The 16,868-nt window shown below is 34.4% G+C and overlaps 2 protein-coding genes and 2 long non-coding RNA genes across 7 annotated transcripts; 2 read left to right on the top strand and 2 right to left on the bottom strand.

Moving 5' to 3' along the window:
• Nucleotides 1-208: 208 nt before the first annotated feature.
• On the top strand, nucleotides 209-1,499 carry LOC108811379 (3-hydroxyisobutyryl-CoA hydrolase 1; the record flags this gene model as incomplete). The annotated part of the gene is given in 6 exon segments (XM_056996143.1): nucleotides 209-330; nucleotides 556-616; nucleotides 703-801; nucleotides 872-973; nucleotides 1,066-1,107; nucleotides 1,190-1,499. Coding segments are annotated over 6 exon segments (558 nt in total), but the record flags the coding sequence as incomplete, so codon positions are not given.
• Nucleotides 1,500-1,566: 67 nt separating this feature from the next.
• On the top strand, nucleotides 1,567-8,131 carry LOC108811378 (kinesin-like protein KIN-14E). Of its 2 annotated transcripts, none has more exons than XM_018583430.2 (22): nucleotides 1,567-1,926; nucleotides 1,988-2,216; nucleotides 2,297-2,532; nucleotides 2,619-2,946; nucleotides 3,099-3,198; nucleotides 3,291-3,472; nucleotides 3,550-3,665; nucleotides 3,790-3,892; nucleotides 4,008-4,160; nucleotides 4,271-4,417; nucleotides 4,522-4,722; nucleotides 4,963-5,127; nucleotides 5,202-5,306; nucleotides 5,415-5,555; nucleotides 5,640-5,831; nucleotides 5,965-6,091; nucleotides 6,184-6,386; nucleotides 6,472-6,654; nucleotides 6,726-6,821; nucleotides 6,919-7,116; nucleotides 7,437-7,708; nucleotides 7,805-8,131. In XM_018583430.2, the coding sequence occupies exons 1-22, from the start codon at nucleotides 1,781-1,783 to the stop codon at nucleotides 7,983-7,985; spliced, it is 3,804 nt and encodes a 1,267-aa protein (XP_018438932.1). In that variant the 5' UTR covers nucleotides 1,567-1,780; the 3' UTR covers nucleotides 7,986-8,131. The 2 variants fall into 2 exon arrangements, with proteins under 2 accessions (XP_018438932.1, XP_018438931.1); XM_018583429.2 differs by having other exon boundaries at nucleotides 1,638-1,926; nucleotides 1,985-2,216.
• A 133-nt stretch (nucleotides 8,132-8,264) lies between these two features.
• On the bottom strand, nucleotides 8,265-9,470 carry LOC108811380 (uncharacterized). 2 transcript variants are annotated; one of them, XR_001943297.2, is made up of 3 exons: nucleotides 8,858-9,469; nucleotides 8,580-8,751; nucleotides 8,265-8,404 (listed from the first exon to the last, which is right to left on the bottom strand). It is a non-coding gene; the product is annotated as an uncharacterized LOC108811380 (long non-coding RNA). The 2 variants fall into 2 exon arrangements; XR_001943296.2 differs by having other exon boundaries at nucleotides 8,275-8,477; nucleotides 8,858-9,470.
• A 1,635-nt stretch (nucleotides 9,471-11,105) lies between these two features.
• Nucleotides 11,106-12,995, bottom strand: LOC130501256 (uncharacterized). Of its 2 annotated transcripts, none has more exons than XR_008939599.1 (6): nucleotides 12,735-12,995; nucleotides 12,528-12,659; nucleotides 12,214-12,415; nucleotides 11,929-12,120; nucleotides 11,731-11,825; nucleotides 11,106-11,644 (listed from the first exon to the last, which is right to left on the bottom strand). It is a non-coding gene; the product is annotated as an uncharacterized LOC130501256 (long non-coding RNA). The 2 variants fall into 2 exon arrangements; XR_008939600.1 differs by having other exon boundaries at nucleotides 12,534-12,659.
• Nucleotides 12,996-16,868: the final 3,873 nt, after the last annotated feature.

Here is a 16,868-nt window from a genome sequence, read left to right as displayed (position 1 = left end):
TTGGAATAGTCTTCTTCATCATGTTTATTTTCTCCCGCGTGATTGGCTGTTACAACTTATAGTGTCCATTACCAAACTTGTGGACTGTTACTTTTTTTCTTTTCTTGAGTGACTTTTTACACTCGAGGTTTCTTATAGTGAGCGACTAGCGTCAAGCAATATTTACTCTGCAAAGGATTGTTACTTAGTCAGGTTACTCCTTGTACAGAGATTGGCTGCATTGGAAGCAGAACTTTGCAGAGTTGATTCAACTGATCCAATCTTGGTCTCAACAATTCTCGATGCGTACACACAGAATCCGCACCTAAAACAGCAGAGTGCTTACCACAGGCAAGTGTATATAATCATATCTTTAACTCTTTCTATTGTACCGGAGTTCGCTGAGTATCTTTTGTCATGCCAAAGTTTCTTTCACGCATTCTATGTCATGTGCTAAAATATTTGATCTGTTATTTATCATGATCACGTTACATTTTTATCATGTTTAGGTAATCCATTTCTCATTAGAACAGAGACCAGCTGTTTCTTATCTTTCCGTTTGTTTCTTATTGGCAGGTTGGATGTTATTGATAGGTGCTTCTCGGGGAGAACAGTGGAAGAAATTATAGCTGCACTTGTGAGTATTTCATCGATATAGTTGATATGTTGGCTTGCGGATGCTAAGTTGACTGATACACCTTTGACGATACTCTCTCTGCTTAGGAGAGAGAGGCCACTCATGGAGGCGACGATTGGATCTCAGCCACTATTAGAGCATTGAAAAAGGCTTCACCAGCAAGCCTTAAAATCTCTCTTAGATCGGTTAGTTGCATCACACCTATTCAGAGAAAATGATGGAAAGAAAGAGCTAACTGTGCGTATATATTTGCAGATAAGAGAAGGACGATTACAAGGGGTGGGGCAGTGCCTTAGCCGTGAGTATAGAATGGTGTGTCATGTGCTAAAGGGAGATATAAGCAAAGATTTTGTGGAGGTTCTGTCAGCATCTCCCATTGTATATTCTTAGTTTTGAAAATGTCCTTGTTGTAGAGGCATAATTACAACAACTTAGTCTTTCTTATGCAGGGGTGCAGAGCCATATTGATTGACAAAGATAAGAATCCAAAGGTTTTTATAACACAAGAAAATCTCTGTCCATTTTAATTATTTTTGCGGTGTAGATGTCACATATAACTAGTTAAATTTTCAGTGGGTGCCATGGCGGCTGGAGGAGATGAAGGATAGGATGGTAGAGCAGTACTTCAAGAGAGTGGAGGAAGTTGAGGATCTAAAGCTTCCACCAAGGAAAAATTTGCCTGCCTTAGCAATGGCAAAGCTGTGAAATGGAGAAGGTGATGGAGCACTATGGTTTAGGTCTGAAAAGGAAAATAAATGTAATAGGCGACGCTTGTGTTGAATTGGCCTTGCATACATACATACATGTAGTAGTATATTGTTAATTTGAATTGGCATTATTGTTGTAATGAAAGATGACACCAAAGCAGAGAGATGTTAAAGAATATTTTGTTTTTGGTGTTGGAGGCACAACTATAACGGACGTGTAGGCACGTCTCTCTCTCTCTTTTTTTTTTTTTTTTTTTCTCTTGAGCAAGTCATTTATTTAGTTTCAAACTTCCAACCCACACAAGACGATGACAACGACGGCGAGTGATCCCTTGTGAAAAGAAAACCGTCAGCTGAATCGTGAAGTAGTATTGAATGGCAATTAAATATATCCCGTGACTGTCGTCTCTCTCTTTCTCTGGTCAAATTGTGCTCCAGATCTACAATCTCCTCTGTAATGGAGGGCCAACGAGGAAGTAATTCTTCACTGAGCTCTGGCAATGGCAACGAAGTCGCAGCCGATGCTTCTTCTTCTTCTTGCTTTTATGTTCCCAATCCCTCTGGGACCGACTTCGATGCCGAATCGTCTGCTCTTCCTCCTCTGTAAGTCTTTTGCTCCCTCCCTCCCTCCTTATAACATTATTAATTTTGAGAAATTCAGGAGCTCCACAGCTCCTCCTCAAGCTCAAGGAGGGGCGTTGTCAATTCCTGCCGACCTAGCTGCCGCCATTCCCCTCATTGATCGCTTCCAGGTTGAAGCTTTTCTGCGGCTTATGCAGAAGCAAATCCAGTCTGGTGGCAAGCGTGGCTTCTTCTATTCCAAAAAGTCATCGTCCGGCTCTCATCTCCAGAAAGAGCGCTTCACTTTCGAGGACATGCTCTGCTTCCAGAAGGTCTTCCTTTGCCTCTCTCTTTCCCTTTCTTCTTCTGATATTGACTTTGTGCTATATTAAAAAAAAAATGTGTGTTTCAGGATCCCATCCCCACATCCCTGCTCAAGATTAACAGCGATCTCGTCAGCCGTGCTACCAAGTTGTTTAATCTCATCTTAAAGTATATGGGCGTTGATTCATCGAGTTCAACGCCACCTTCTCTAGATGAACGCATTTACCTTGTTGGCAAGCTTTTCAAAAAAACCTTGAAGCGTGTTGAACTCAGGGACGAACTTTTTGCCCAAATCTCCAAACAGACCAGACATAATCCTGACAGGTACTTGCTTCCTTTCTCCTTCTCCTTTTTAAAAAAAAAAAAAAAAAAAGAAAAATTCTCCCTTACCTTTTTTGGCATAATCTCAGGCAGTACTTGATAAGAGCGTGGGAACTCATGTACTTATGTGCATCCTCAATGCCTCCTAGCAAAGATATCGGTGGATATCTCTCTGAGTATATTCACAATGTCGCACACGATCCAACTACTGAACCAGAGGCTCAGCTTCTTTCTCTAAATACTTTGAAGGCCTTAAAACGCTCTATCAAAGCTGGTCCTAGGCATACCACCCCTGGCCGTGAAGAAATCGAAGCTCTTTTGACCGCTCGAAAGCTTACAACCATTGTCTTCTTTCTTGATGAGACTTTTGAAGAAATATCCTATGACATGGCTACTACAGTCTCTGATGCTGTTGAGGTATTATTATCTTCAATTCCCCTTTTTCCTTTCTATCATGCATTCTTTTCCTTGCATTGCACTGCTACCTACTCATGATATTCTGTTCAAAGCAGTAGCTCCCCTTGCTTTTTGGTTAAACTTCTCTCACTGCATTCCCATTTCTGTATCAGGAGCTAGCTGGGACAATTAAACTATCAGCCTTTTCTAGCTTCAGTTTGTTTGAATGTCGTAAAGTGGTTTCAAGTTCCAAATCATCTGATCCTGGAAATGGTATGCTTCCATAGTAATTCTTGATCATTTGCTTAAAACCTGAGTCCTACTGTTACTACATTATCCATTGTTTCTCTATCCCTCATTCGCAGAGGAATATATAGGATTGGATGATAACAAGTATATTGGAGATCTCCTCGCAGAATTCAAAGCTATAAAAGATAGAAATAAAGGAGAGATACTGCACTGCAAACTAGTATTTAAAAAAAAATTATTCCGAGAGTCTGACGAAGCTGTAACAGATCTGATGTTTGTGCAGCTGTCCTTTGTACAAGTGAGCAGTTTCTTCACTAATAATGACACATTTATCTTCACATGAAAACAAACTTGCTGACACACATATGCATGCAGCTGCAACATGACTATTTGCTAGGAAACTATCCTGTTGGAAGGGATGATGCTGCCCAGCTTTGTGCCTTACAAATTCTTGTTGGCATTGGGTTTGTCAATAGTCCCGAGTCATGCATGTTAGTATTCTTAACTCCTTAGCTAAGCCGCTGGTTTATTTTTTTCTTGTCTAGAACCTTAGGATGCTTGCTTCCAAAGTAACGTTGATAGTATCGTTTTCTTTCTCATTGGGTCACGGATCAGTGACTGGACATCACTTCTCGAGCGGTTTTTGCCGAGACAAATAGCAATTACCCGAGCCAAGCGTGAATGGGAATTGGATATCCTTGCTCGATACAGTTCAATGGTAGGAATGATCCCATGCATTTTATTCAGTTGGCTCTTACCCTTATCAGATACCTTTGTCAAATACAATCCGCATGCTTAAATGTTCCTTCGTATTTGTGTCTGTGGAAATGTAGGAGAACGTGACAAAAGATGATGCAAGACAACAATTTCTACGGATATTGAAGGCACTGCCATATGGGAACTCTGTGTTTTTTAGCGTACGCAAAATAGATGATCCGATTGGCCTTTTACCTGGACGAATCATTTTGGGTATCAACAAACGTGGGGTCAGTTTTAAAACAGACGCTATATACTTTGTGACACTTTTAAAATGTCATTGTTCTGTGGCATTCGAATGTATTTTGTTTGATTTGAATTGTTGTTTGCTTTCTTGTAGGTTCACTTTTTCCGACCGGTTCCCAAAGAGTATCTGCACTCAGCTGAATTACGTGACATAATGCAATTTGGCAGCAGCAACACTGCTGTCTTTTTCAAGATGAGAGTTGCTGGTGTTCTTCACATATTTCAGTTTGAGACGAAACAGGTTCAGTCATCATTGTTTTAGGATCATTATTATTATTGCACTTCTTTACGAGATAATAGATTTGGGCAACTTGTAAGTGTGATCCACCGGTTTATTCTTTGTAGGGAGAAGAAATCTGTGTTGCTTTACAAACACATATAAATGATGTTATGTTGCGTCGTTACTCCAAAGCCCGGTATGCTGCCAATAGCTTGGTTAATGGAGATATATCCTGCAGTTCTAAGCCGCAAAATCTTGAAGTGTATGATAAACGTGTACAAGATTTGTCTAAGGCTTTTGATGAGTCTCAGAAAAAGAATGATAAGGTACATATTCTTTGAATTTATAGAGGGAAAGCTAACTCTGTTGGCACACATGAAATAACATAGTACAGTTGATTTATCATGGATCGTTATCTCTGCCAGTTGTGAGATAATGCAATACTTTTCACCCTTCCTCACCATTTTCATTTTAGTGTATGTAGAATGTTATTTTCTGTCCTCTTTTTTTTTTTCGTTAGAGTTGATGCTGATGAACTACTACCACATTTTCATGTTGTTGTATAGTTGATGGATGAACTGCGAGAGAAACAACTGCAAGAAGTTACTCTGCGTGAAGAGTTAGAAGCTATGCGTAATAACTTAGAGCCTGAACGGAAAAAATTGTTGGAGGTTACTTTAGACCGTGATAAACTTAAGTCGTTGTGTGACGAGAAGGAAACAACTATTCAAGTTAGTTATACCATAACTCTCTTCCTTCTTTTGCTTGGTTGGAGTTGTTTATTTATTCATTTTATATACTGTAGACCTTGATGTCTGAGCTGCGAGGAATGGAAGCAAGGTTGGCAAAGTCGGGCAACACAAAATCAAGTAAAGAGACAAAATCAGAATTAACTGAAATGAATAATCAGGTGAATATATATCATGTGTGTTCACAGTTCGGTGTGCTATAACTACTGAGTAAATTATGCTGTTCTTTGTAAGCATTCTCTTTTTAACAATTAATTTTTCTGTCACAGAGATTATACAAAATCCAAACCGAGTTAGAAGTTCGGAATAAGGAATTGCACATTGCAGTTGAGAATTCAAAGAGGTTGTTGAATCAGAACAAAATACTGGAGCAAAGTGTTTTCAATATTGAAAATAAGAAAACAGAGGAGGTGAATATGATGTATTAGATTTGTGGTCGATTCAAATTGATAAGCAGCAGATACTAGCGTGTTGTTGACTCTTCAACATTTCAGGTTGAAAACCAAAGAAGATATGAACAAGAAAGAAAGGTGCTAAAGCTTCGTGTTTCTGAACTTGAAAATAAGCATGATGTCCTTACTCAAGACTTGGATAGGGCTCAGCGTACAATTGAAAGTAAGACTTCTGATATGAAGCTGTTGCAGAATAATTTGAAAGAGCTCGAGGAGTTAAGAGAAATGAAAGAGGTATTTGTACTCTTGAAGTACTCTTCATCGTTTTAATATTATTTTTATTTAAATAATGGAAATGCATTTTCATGATTTAGCTAAAAATTTTAAAGTAAAGGTGAGATGTTCCATTCCAATATCATGTTTGTAGGACATCGACAGAAAGAATGAGCAAACCGCTGCCATTTTGAAGATGCAAGGAGCCCAACTTGCAGAACTAGAAATACTTTACAAAGAAGAACAAGTTCTGAGGAAAAAATACTACAATACCATAGAAGGTAACATGATGATTAAGTGGTTACAATAAGATTCATTGCTGGATTTTTTTGGAATTGTTTATAGTTTTTTGTTTGTTTGAATTTGATTGTAGATATGAAGGGGAAAATTAGAGTATACTGTCGGATAAGACCTCTAAATGAAAAAGAGAATTCAGAGGAGGAAAAACAGATGCTAACAAGTGTGGATGAGTTTACAGTCGAACATCCGTGGAAAGACGAGAAACGAAAACAACACATGTATGATCGTGTATTCGACATGCGTGCTAGTCAAGATGATGTCTTTGAAGACACAAAGGTATTATTGTGATATGTAACTATGTTCATTTCTATTTCATCCTTTGCTTTTTGTTTTGGGAACTAATATCATTTCTCTTTAATAGTATTTGATACAGTCGGCTGTAGATGGATATAATGTTTGCATCTTCGCATATGGTCAAACTGGTTCTGGAAAAACTTTCACAATATATGGGCATGAGAACAATCCTGGACTCACACCTCGAGCTACAAAGGAACTTTTCAAAATATTAAAGCGAGATAGCAACAGATTTTCATTTTCTCTAAAGGTAATTTGAATACTAATACATATGTTGTGGTCAAAGATTGTGGCATCAAATGACAACAAGAAATTATGCAGGCGTATATGGTGGAACTTTATCAAGACACACTTGTAGACCTTCTGTTACCAAAAAGTGCAAGACGCTTGAAACTAGATATTAAAAAAGATTCTAAGGTAATGTGATATATATATATATATACATATTTATTTATTTAACTGGTTTGTGGACACATAACATAAGTTTGATATCATGCATAAAATATTTTCTCAGGGTATGGTCTTTGTCGAGAATGTGACAACTATACCTATATCAACTCTGGAGGAACTGAGAATGATTATTGAAAGAGGATCTGAACGACGGCATGTTTCTGGAACAAATATGAATGAAGAAAGCTCAAGATCTCACCTAATACTTTCGGTTGTTATCGAAAGTATCGATCTTCAAACCCAGTCTGCAGCGAGGGGCAAGGTGACCATTTTCATGATTATTGACTCACAAATTGTTTTTCTCAAAATTTTGACAACAATGACTGTCAAGGAAACATGAGTTCTTTAACCTTTCATGCTTTCCACCATAGAGAAAATATAAGTTACATTTATCATGTACTAAAGAAAAATAGTTATAGTCTTCAGCCGTATGTGCTCAAATCGTTGGTCTGGTACACAATTGTGAGACAATGATTATATTTCTCACTGTTCATAATTGTGGCTCACTTCATCCTTTGCGTGGAGTATATGAGAATTATTTTCATGGTGGAAAATTCTGATCCTATATATGTTAATTTGCAGTTGAGTTTTGTGGATCTTGCTGGTTCTGAGAGAGTAAAAAAGTCAGGCTCTGCTGGTTGCCAACTCAAGGAAGCTCAAAGTATCAACAAGTCACTTTCTGCATTAGGTGATGTCATTGGTGCTTTATCTTCGGGCAACCAGCATATTCCTTACCGAAATCACAAGTTAACAATGTTGATGAGCGATTCATTGGGCGGCAATGCGAAGACGTTAATGTTTGTTAATGTGTCTCCAGCCGAATCAAATTTGGACGAGACATACAATTCTCTTATGTAAGTCTGACTTCTCATATATCTATAATTTGCAACTCACGTATATAATGTAGATATATAGTTGTCAATTATGGTTCTTGAAATGGTTCTTGTCAGATATGCATCGAGAGTGAGAACGATCGTGAATGATCCTAGCAAACATATTTCATCCAAAGAAATGGTGCGACTGAAAAAGTTAGTAGCATATTGGAAAGAGCAAGCCGGTAAAAAAAGTGAGGAAGAAGACTTGTTGGATATCGAAGAATATCGAATGCCAAGAGACGAGGGAGATAGTTGAATAATGCTATGAAATTTGTGTAGGTGACATTGAGATGATTTTATCAATGCTTTTCACCATTCTTTTGTAGAAAGTTCCTACTCTAAAAGTAGAGTTCCTCTATTGAAAGTGTAATGTTATGCTCAAACTCTCTCTTTTGACAAGACTTTCATTACTGCGAAACAGATCATTGATAATAGTACTACACAAAGCTGGTTTGAACCATAAAAGTAAGAAGGAAAGTGAAGTAGTTAAAGGATGATCCAGAATGTCAAAGTTCAGGGAGACAATTTCCATGTTTGGAAGCAGTGCTATGCGTTAGCCATGCGGTTGTTTTAGAAGGTGCGGATAAGGAAGAGTGACCTGCCTCCTCTATCAGATGGTAGGTACCAATAACACACCTGCTCAGAATCACCCCATCTACGGAAAGCAGAGAATGACTGCAAACAGGAGAAGAGGAACTGACCACCAACGGAAGCAAGACAGTACAGAGAAGTAAAAGAGGGTACTGAACTGTAATAATAATAATAATCGTACACAGTGATTAAGAGAAATAATTTATGGAATTGTTGACGAAAACGGTAGGGGCTAAAAGCTACCACTTTTTACACAAACCTCGTCAAGGTCGAGATAAACATCATCATCAACAACCAATCATCCTTCACGCTTAGACCATCTTGTTCGGGTACATAATGTCATTTTCCCACTCCTCTTCAAGATAAGGAGCACCGTAGTGCTCTCCATTCTTAGGCCTGGAATATCCCACATAGCACAAACGCATCCTACACTACACACCACTCAACAAAGTTAATAACTTTTATCCATTGGCATAAAGAAACTAACTTTCATATTTAAAAAAAAAAAGGGACAGAAGAAACGCCAATTGATCTTACTCGTGGCACACCAGCAATCTTTAACTCTTCATCAGTAAGCCGATATTCATTCATGCATAACCCAACTGGTTCTTTCACCACGAGGAGCTCGATCCCTGGCTGTGATAAAACAAAACAAGGGTCTTCTTCATCCCTATGGCCCTCGAACCATTAGCAATCCTTGCCAGTCGTCTTCCAGTAACCTTTCGACTGGTCTATAATCCCAAGTCAAAATCAATTAAATCAAAACTAGATCATCGTAACCAATTCGATAGAGAACTAAAAAAAAAAGTAACTTGTAGATCCCAGGGCTCGGATTTGTACATATCTGTTGGAAACGGAACCCAGGAGCGAACGACGTCACCGAGCCGCTCCTGGGAAAAGGAAAGAAGTTTCATAAGTACTCAAAGGGAACGATCATGACGACGAGACAAGCTCAAAGGTTTACTCTATATCTTATTTAACCCTAGGGTTTAGAGATTGATTTTGAGGCTCTTATTAAAAGTTTTGATCGCTAACTTCACAGATGATCCCATCCATGTCAAGAACCGTCGCTCTCTTTGGGACATCGAAAACCTCACTGCTGTTCATGGAATCGAAGGAGGAAATATCAATCGACCCTCTTGACTCGTAACTTTGATAAAAAGGTTTGTTTTTAAAAAAAATTTTGTTGCAAACCTTGTTTTCACTTTTGAGAATGCATATGATTGTTGACGACAACATAAGGATGGTTACTTTTTTTTCAACTTTTGAGAATGCCCTGGGATCTACAGGTTACTTTTTGACCTTGTTTAATTTTCCAACTTGAAAAAAGCCCCAAAGGTCCTTTTTGACCTTGCTAAGTAGATTTCAACGGAACTCTACGAAATGTAGGCTGCCAAAAAAGTCTACTTAAGGTCAGTTTTGCATTTGACCAAAACATTAATTTCGTTGAATAGGTTAGTTTTGTATTTGACTAAAATATTTTTAAATTGTAGACTTCCAGTGCAGTTTTCGCATTTGACCAAATAAATATTTTTGAAATTTTAGACTTTCAGTGCAGTCTTCGCATTTTTCACAAAAAAATATAGACTGTTCGTGAAGTCTACATATTTATTTTGGTCAAATGCAAAACTAACCCATGGATTTTGAGGTTAGACCTTAAGCGAAGTCTACGAAGCTGTAGACGTGCATTTTAATCTACACATAGAAAGTCAAACAATGGTCAATTGCAAAACTAACATTTTTCAAAAAAATTGAAACATGTAGACTACATATGAAATCTACCTTCGAAAGTCAAAACTTGGGTGAATTCTGGTCAATAATAAAAACTAACATTTTTAATGTGGTAGACTAAAACGGAAGTCTAAATGTATAAAGTCAAAACTTGGATAAGTTTATGGTCAAATAAAAAAAGTAACCCGTAAAATTTTATATTGCAAAAACTAACCCAAAAAGTAGACCTATTTGACTGTCTACAAATGTAAACTAACACGAACGTCTACACTGTCGTAGACTGATTGAAAAGTCTACGTAGAAAAATAAATTAAAACTAAATTTATGTATTATTCATAAAGTTTATTCTAGATTTTTTTGTTTGAAAGTGTGTATTAGTTAATCCTAATAGGTTTGAGTGATTTTGAAAAGAAAAACTCTTGTAGTTATGAAATTATAATACTTTTGATTTCACAATGTTGTTAGGTGTTAGACTGTAGACATAATTGTAAGTCTACGTTTGTAGTTTTATGAAACATGAAATATTTATTCGCTAAATATGTGAAACTGTATTTTTTTGCAGGAAATGACTCAATTCTCTTCTACTTGATGATATTGATTGAGAAGGCAGTCTTGTATTGAATTTGAATGCATTGTTTGATTGGTACTCGTTTTACTTATCCTTTTGAAGAAGAAAGCTCTTCCCGTCAATAGAGATCGCTTCGTCAGCAAGATGTTTCTCCGTGGTGACTCTGTCATTATCGTCTTCAGGAATCCCAAGTAAGAAAAAAGAGAGTTTGAGATGTCTGCCCGGAGTTGTTTCTCGTAACATCCTAATTGTTGCATCAATGGAGCTTTCATCATGAGTCTTAAAATCTAGTGTTCCCTTTGTATTTTTCACTTGTGTTCTGTCTTATCTCTTATGACTAAGACACATCGTTGATTAGAACTTTGTGATTGAGCTCTTTAAATGATAATTTTCACAGCTTCTCGGCAAATCCATATGGTTACACCAAGCATAGAGAACATGTTGTTTTACTTTTAACTAGTTGCTACTGAACTTTGTAATTGCAAAAGACAAAAAGGGTTTTCTTAGACTGTAGTGAGGTCCATGAATAAGTAGTAAAGGTACCAAACTCTTACTCTACGTTACACATAATATAATATCATAATAAAAAAAAACAAAAACAAAATAAATTTTAGAAAACGAAGCTCTCTCCTCTCCACATTGTAGCTGCAAGCAGTGCCCTTGTATTCTTTTGGGTATAAACCATTAAACAACCGCAATGGCTGCTACTTGCATCGGCGTTTGCTTAAGCTGAGGTTGTTTTGGTGGTGGTTGTAGCCATGGAGGAGCCTTCCTTCTGGTCACCAAAGACACGTTGACGGAAGTCTTTGACCATGAGAGGGAGTCCCTGACGAAGAGACACCTTTGGTTCCCAACCAAGAAACTCTGACTTATCACATATACAAAGGCGCTCCAAACTGTGCCTAAGAAACTCTCCAGGTGACCACCAAACGAATCACCTAGTAAGATGTGGGCTAGCTTACACTGCAATCACATGATAAACGAGAAGTAATGAGAATAACAAGCTCAACGATTGTCTCATCCTCCTGTAAAAAAAAAACAAATAACTTTCAAGCTCTTCTTACATTCCAAAAACAAAAAAAAAACAAAAGAATCAGAAACATAATGAAACCTGCTGTGTCCAAGGTCCCTTGGTAAGGTTTGGATCCAAGACTTTTTGCCATCGATGCATGCATTGAACTTCAGTTTTATCAGGGAAAAACTCAGCTGCAAAAGAACAAATAAAAAACCATAATAAACCAATTCAAACAACAAGAACAGTTCATAAAGACTTACATAGAACAGGAGCATGGAACTAATAGTCATTTACCTCATGTTCTTCCCTGTATCGCTGCTCCAGTACCAATCAAGAAGCCAGCTGGGTTCATGCGTGATAATGATCATTGTCTGGATTTCTACCCAAGTAAAGGACGAGCTTCCCTTTGCTTAGTAGTCCTATATCTCCAAACTCCATCACATGAGAACCATGCGTCGAAACAGTTCCTGCCGTCCTCTTCTTCACCTGAATTTAAAAAAAAAAATTGAAACCATTTTCTTTTGATGCATGTTGTTCACTCACCATCTCAATGAATAAATACAAAACATGAAATCTTACCAGTTCATATTGCTGGTGCAAACTCTCTCTAAATTGTGTTTATCACTAAACAAATTAATAATAACAGAGGAATGAATCTTTCGCGCTCTCCGATTCCTCAATCTGAGAGAGGACCACCACTAATCTAGAAGCAAAAGTCTTCATCGCAAGAAACCAACTTCGCGCTCTCTGATTCCTCAATGTCGTAGAGTATCAGCTCGATCTACAACAACATATCAAAAAAAAATATCAAAGCTTTTAAAATAAGGAATCAAGCACACACACACACAGGTACTGAAACAACAAAGAGTCTCAAAAAAGTCAAGGATTATTACACCAACATTGCTTCGTTTTGGACACTGTTTGCACTGAATACAGTTAACCCACATGATATCACTCCCTGTGTCGAGTTGAACGTAATATAGCTCTTCGCAGGTGTTCCAATTCCAATTTTCGCATAATACAACCTGAGATAAAGATCAATATGATTCAATTGAAGATAACTGTGACCTAAGATGAACAGAGAAAGGGTGAAAACGAACCCTAGGATGTCAGGGCGACCGGTTCCACCGAGAGGCAGATCGATTCCGGCGAGAATTGTGAGCTGGCGCTTGTCATCGTGCTCCTTGAGGGTGCTGAGGGAGCCTTGGAGCCTCGCTTTATCTTTGAAATAACCACTCTTTTCCTGGACAATGAGCATTGGCAGGGATTAAGCCGAAGATGCTCCTGTTCACCGGAAATCGCGGGATTAGGCCGAAGATGCTCTTGTTCACCAGAAATCGCCATGAGAGAGACAAGAGAGACACACGGCGTGTATTAGGGTTTACAGGCTTGAGAAAGGGTATTTATATGCTGGCTAACTTTTTTGGTTTGGTTAAAAAGGTTTGGTTTACTTCGTTTAGGTTAATTGTTTTGGTTAAATCCGGTTAAGTTAAATTTTGTGTGTAGACTTCCTTGTATGTCTATAACGATCTTTTTTCGTTTTTTTAACAAATTTTAAAATATGATTTACCAATTTTTTAATAATTTTAAATATTCATAATATGTGTTACAATAAAAAAAAATATTCATAATATATGATTTTAAATTGTTGGAACATTTAATTTAAAATTAAAGATATACACGAATAAAATAGACTGACAAAGACGTCTACAGATTTATAGACTTTATTGTAGGTCTACGAAACCCTAAACCACAAATTTCAAACCCTAAATAGTTTGCTTGATACTCAAAAAATCTCATTTACTGTATCAAATATCAAAATTACACAAAAAATAAACAACTAAATATTAATAAACAGATTTAAGTCAATAAAACAAAAAAAAACAAAATCTAATTGTAAAAATCTACCACTAAAAGACCTATCATGCTATAACCTTTTGTTTCTAAACTATGAATATTGTTTATATTATGGATACCAATTTAGTATATATTCTTTAAAATTGTTCAGTTATATAAAATTTTAATATATAATAACCGGGGCTTCTAGCTTAGTTGGTAAAGGGTTCACAGCTGTGAGTTCCGCCATCTGGGTTCGAATCCCGGCCACTGGGGAATTAACATTTCGGCATCGCCAGGGACAGAGGACCGACATGTGGCAACACGTGACTAGTCTGGACCACTTCGGTGGGGCCAGGATACCTCTGTATAATTCAAAAAAAAAATTTTTTAATATATTTACTTCATACTATCCATTATATTGATGATTAGGTAAAATTTATCACAATAATTATTTTAAACAATTTTTAAACTAAATATTAGATAAAATTTTGGTGTAGACTACACATCAAGTCTACAAATTAGACTTTGATGGAGGTCTAAATATATGTAGACTTCCTTCTTCTACATGTAGACTTCCAAAAGGATAAAAACATAAATACCTCTCCATTTTTTTTTTGTTCATAAAGACTAAAAAGTATTTTCATCTTCCATTTAGGTTGGTTCTGCATTTGACCGAAATTTGGGTACACTAATGCATTTGACTTTAATATATAGGTTGTTTTAGCAATCTATACTATATAAAAGTTGAGGCTATAAGCTATTGAGAGCGTCCACGTAGGATTCTAAACGACCAGTTAAAATATGACAAATCAGATTTTTAATTTTTTAATTTTTTTAAAATGTTAATATTTCCAAAAAAAGTTTTTTTTAAAAATGAAATTAATATTATATATAACATAAACTAACTAAATAAATATTAACATTTTCAGTTTTTAAATTTATTATTTTTAAAATCTTAATATTTCCGAAAAAGATTTTTTTAAAAACGAAATTAATATTATATATATAACATAAACTAAGAAAAATAAATATTAAAATTTGACAACTTACTTTAATAAATGGTAACTGATATAGAAAAATGGAAAATAAAAAGAAAATAGTTAAGTTAACAAAAAAAAGGGAATATATAACATGAATATAAAAATGCCATATTAACATGAATATATAACAAAAAAAACTGAGATTTTTAATTTATTATTTTTAAAATGTTAATATTTCCAAAAAGATTTTAAAAAAAAAAGAAACTAATATATATATATATATATAACATAAACTAAGAAAAATAAATATTAAATTTGACAACTTACTTAAATAAATGGTAACTGATATAGAAAAATAGAAAATAAAAAGAAATAGTTAAGTTAACAAAAACTAAAAACATCTAAAAGGGAAATTCACTTAATATATTAAAGAAGAAACTTTCTAATAAATGAAGTATTAGGTGACTATAAATAGTTGTATAGGATTCCAAAAATTTTCAAGATTTACTTTGGAAAAGAGAGAGATATTGAAAAGAAAAAAGATATACTTACGCAATGGTGGCTTCTGCTTCTTCTTTGGTTTTTGATGATCTAAAAATTTTTTTAATAAGAATTAAGTTCTTCTTAGAGTGATTCACTTTTGAGAAGCACGTAACATCAACAAAGGTGTGCCAAATCAGATTTTTTGTTTATTATTTTTAAAAATGTCAATATTACCAAAAAGTTTTTTATTTCAAACTAAAATATAAATTATTATCAGATAAGGTAAATTTACAAAAGTAAGACACTATAAATAAGTTAACTTAATATATAAAAAATTCGAAACTTAAAATAAAATATAAAATATAAAATAATAATTAATTTAAAAATACAAGACTTTCAAAAATTATAATTAAATAATTTCTATACTATATAAAAGTTGAGGCTATAAGCTATTGAGAGCGTCAACGTAGGATTCTAAACGACCAGTTCAAATATGACAAATCAGATTTTTAATTTTTAATTTTTTAAAAAATGTTAATATTTCCAAAAAAGTTTTTTTTTTTAAAAATGAAATTAATATTATATATAACATAAACTAACTAAATAAATATTATCATTTTCAGTTTTTAAATTTATTATTTTTAAAATCTTAATATTTCCGAAAAAGATTTTTTTTAAAACGAAATTAATATTATATATAACATAAACTAAGAAAAATAAATATTAAAATTTGACAACTTACTTTAATAAATGGTAACTGATATAGAAAAATGAAAAATAAAAAGAAAATAGTTAAGCTAACAAAAAAAGGGAATATATAACATAAATAATAAGCCGGGTCAGCCTTAGTCTAGTGGCTAAATGGCACCCAAGGTACCGGGGTTCGACTCCACCTTCAGGGATTCCTGGGTGTGAAATTTCCCCAAGTGACAAAAAAAAAATATATATATATATAACATGAATATAAAAATGTCATATTAACATGAATATATAACAAAAAAAAACTGAGATTTTTAATTTATTATTTTTAAAATGTTAATATTCCAAAAAAGATTTTAAAAGAAACTAATATTATATATATATAACATAAACTAAGAAAAATAAATATTAAAATTTGGCAACTTACTTAAATAAATGGTAACTGATATAGAAAAATGGAAAATAAAAAGAAAATAGTTAAGTTAACAAAAACTAAAACATCTAAAAGGAAAATTCACTTAATATATTAAAGAAGAAACTTTCTAATAAATGAAGTATTAGGTGACTATAAATAGTTGTGTAGAGTTCCAAAAGTTTTCAAGATTTACTTTGGAAAAGAGAGAGATATTGAAAAGAAAAAAGATATACTTACGCAATGGTGGCTTGTGCTTCTTCTTTGGTTTTTGATGATCTAGAAATTTTTTTTAATAAGAATTAAGTTCTTCTTAGAGTGATTCACTTTTGGGAAGCACGTAACATCAACAAAGGTGTGCCAAATCAGATTTTTTGTTTATTATTTTTAAAAATGTCAATATTACCAAAAAGTTTTTTATTTTAAACTAAAATATAACTTATTATCAGATAAGGTAAATTTAAAAAAGTAAGACATTATAAATAAGTTAACTTAATATATAAAAATTCGAAACTTAAAATAAAATATAAAATATAAAATAATAATTAATTTAAAAAATACAAGACTTTCAAAAATTTATAATTAAATAAATTTAACTTATGATTTTCAAATTTTAGGCTATATATGTACTATATAAAAGTTGAAGCTTTAAGCCATTGAGAGCGTCCACATATGATTTAAAACCACCAATAAAAATATGCAAAATCAGATTTTTTGTTTATTATTTTTAAAAATGTCAATATTACCAAAAAATTGTTTATTTTAAACTAAAATATAAATCAATATAAAAAGGTAAATTTACAAAAGTAAGACATTTTAAA

This window comes from Raphanus sativus, unplaced genomic scaffold, assembly GCF_000801105.2.
Source record: "Raphanus sativus cultivar WK10039 unplaced genomic scaffold, ASM80110v3 Scaffold0138, whole genome shotgun sequence".
Lineage (NCBI taxonomy): Eukaryota > Viridiplantae > Streptophyta > Magnoliopsida > Brassicales > Brassicaceae > Raphanus > Raphanus sativus.
Note: the sequence above shows the minus strand (reverse complement) of the source record. Positions and strands in the feature narration are given on the sequence as shown.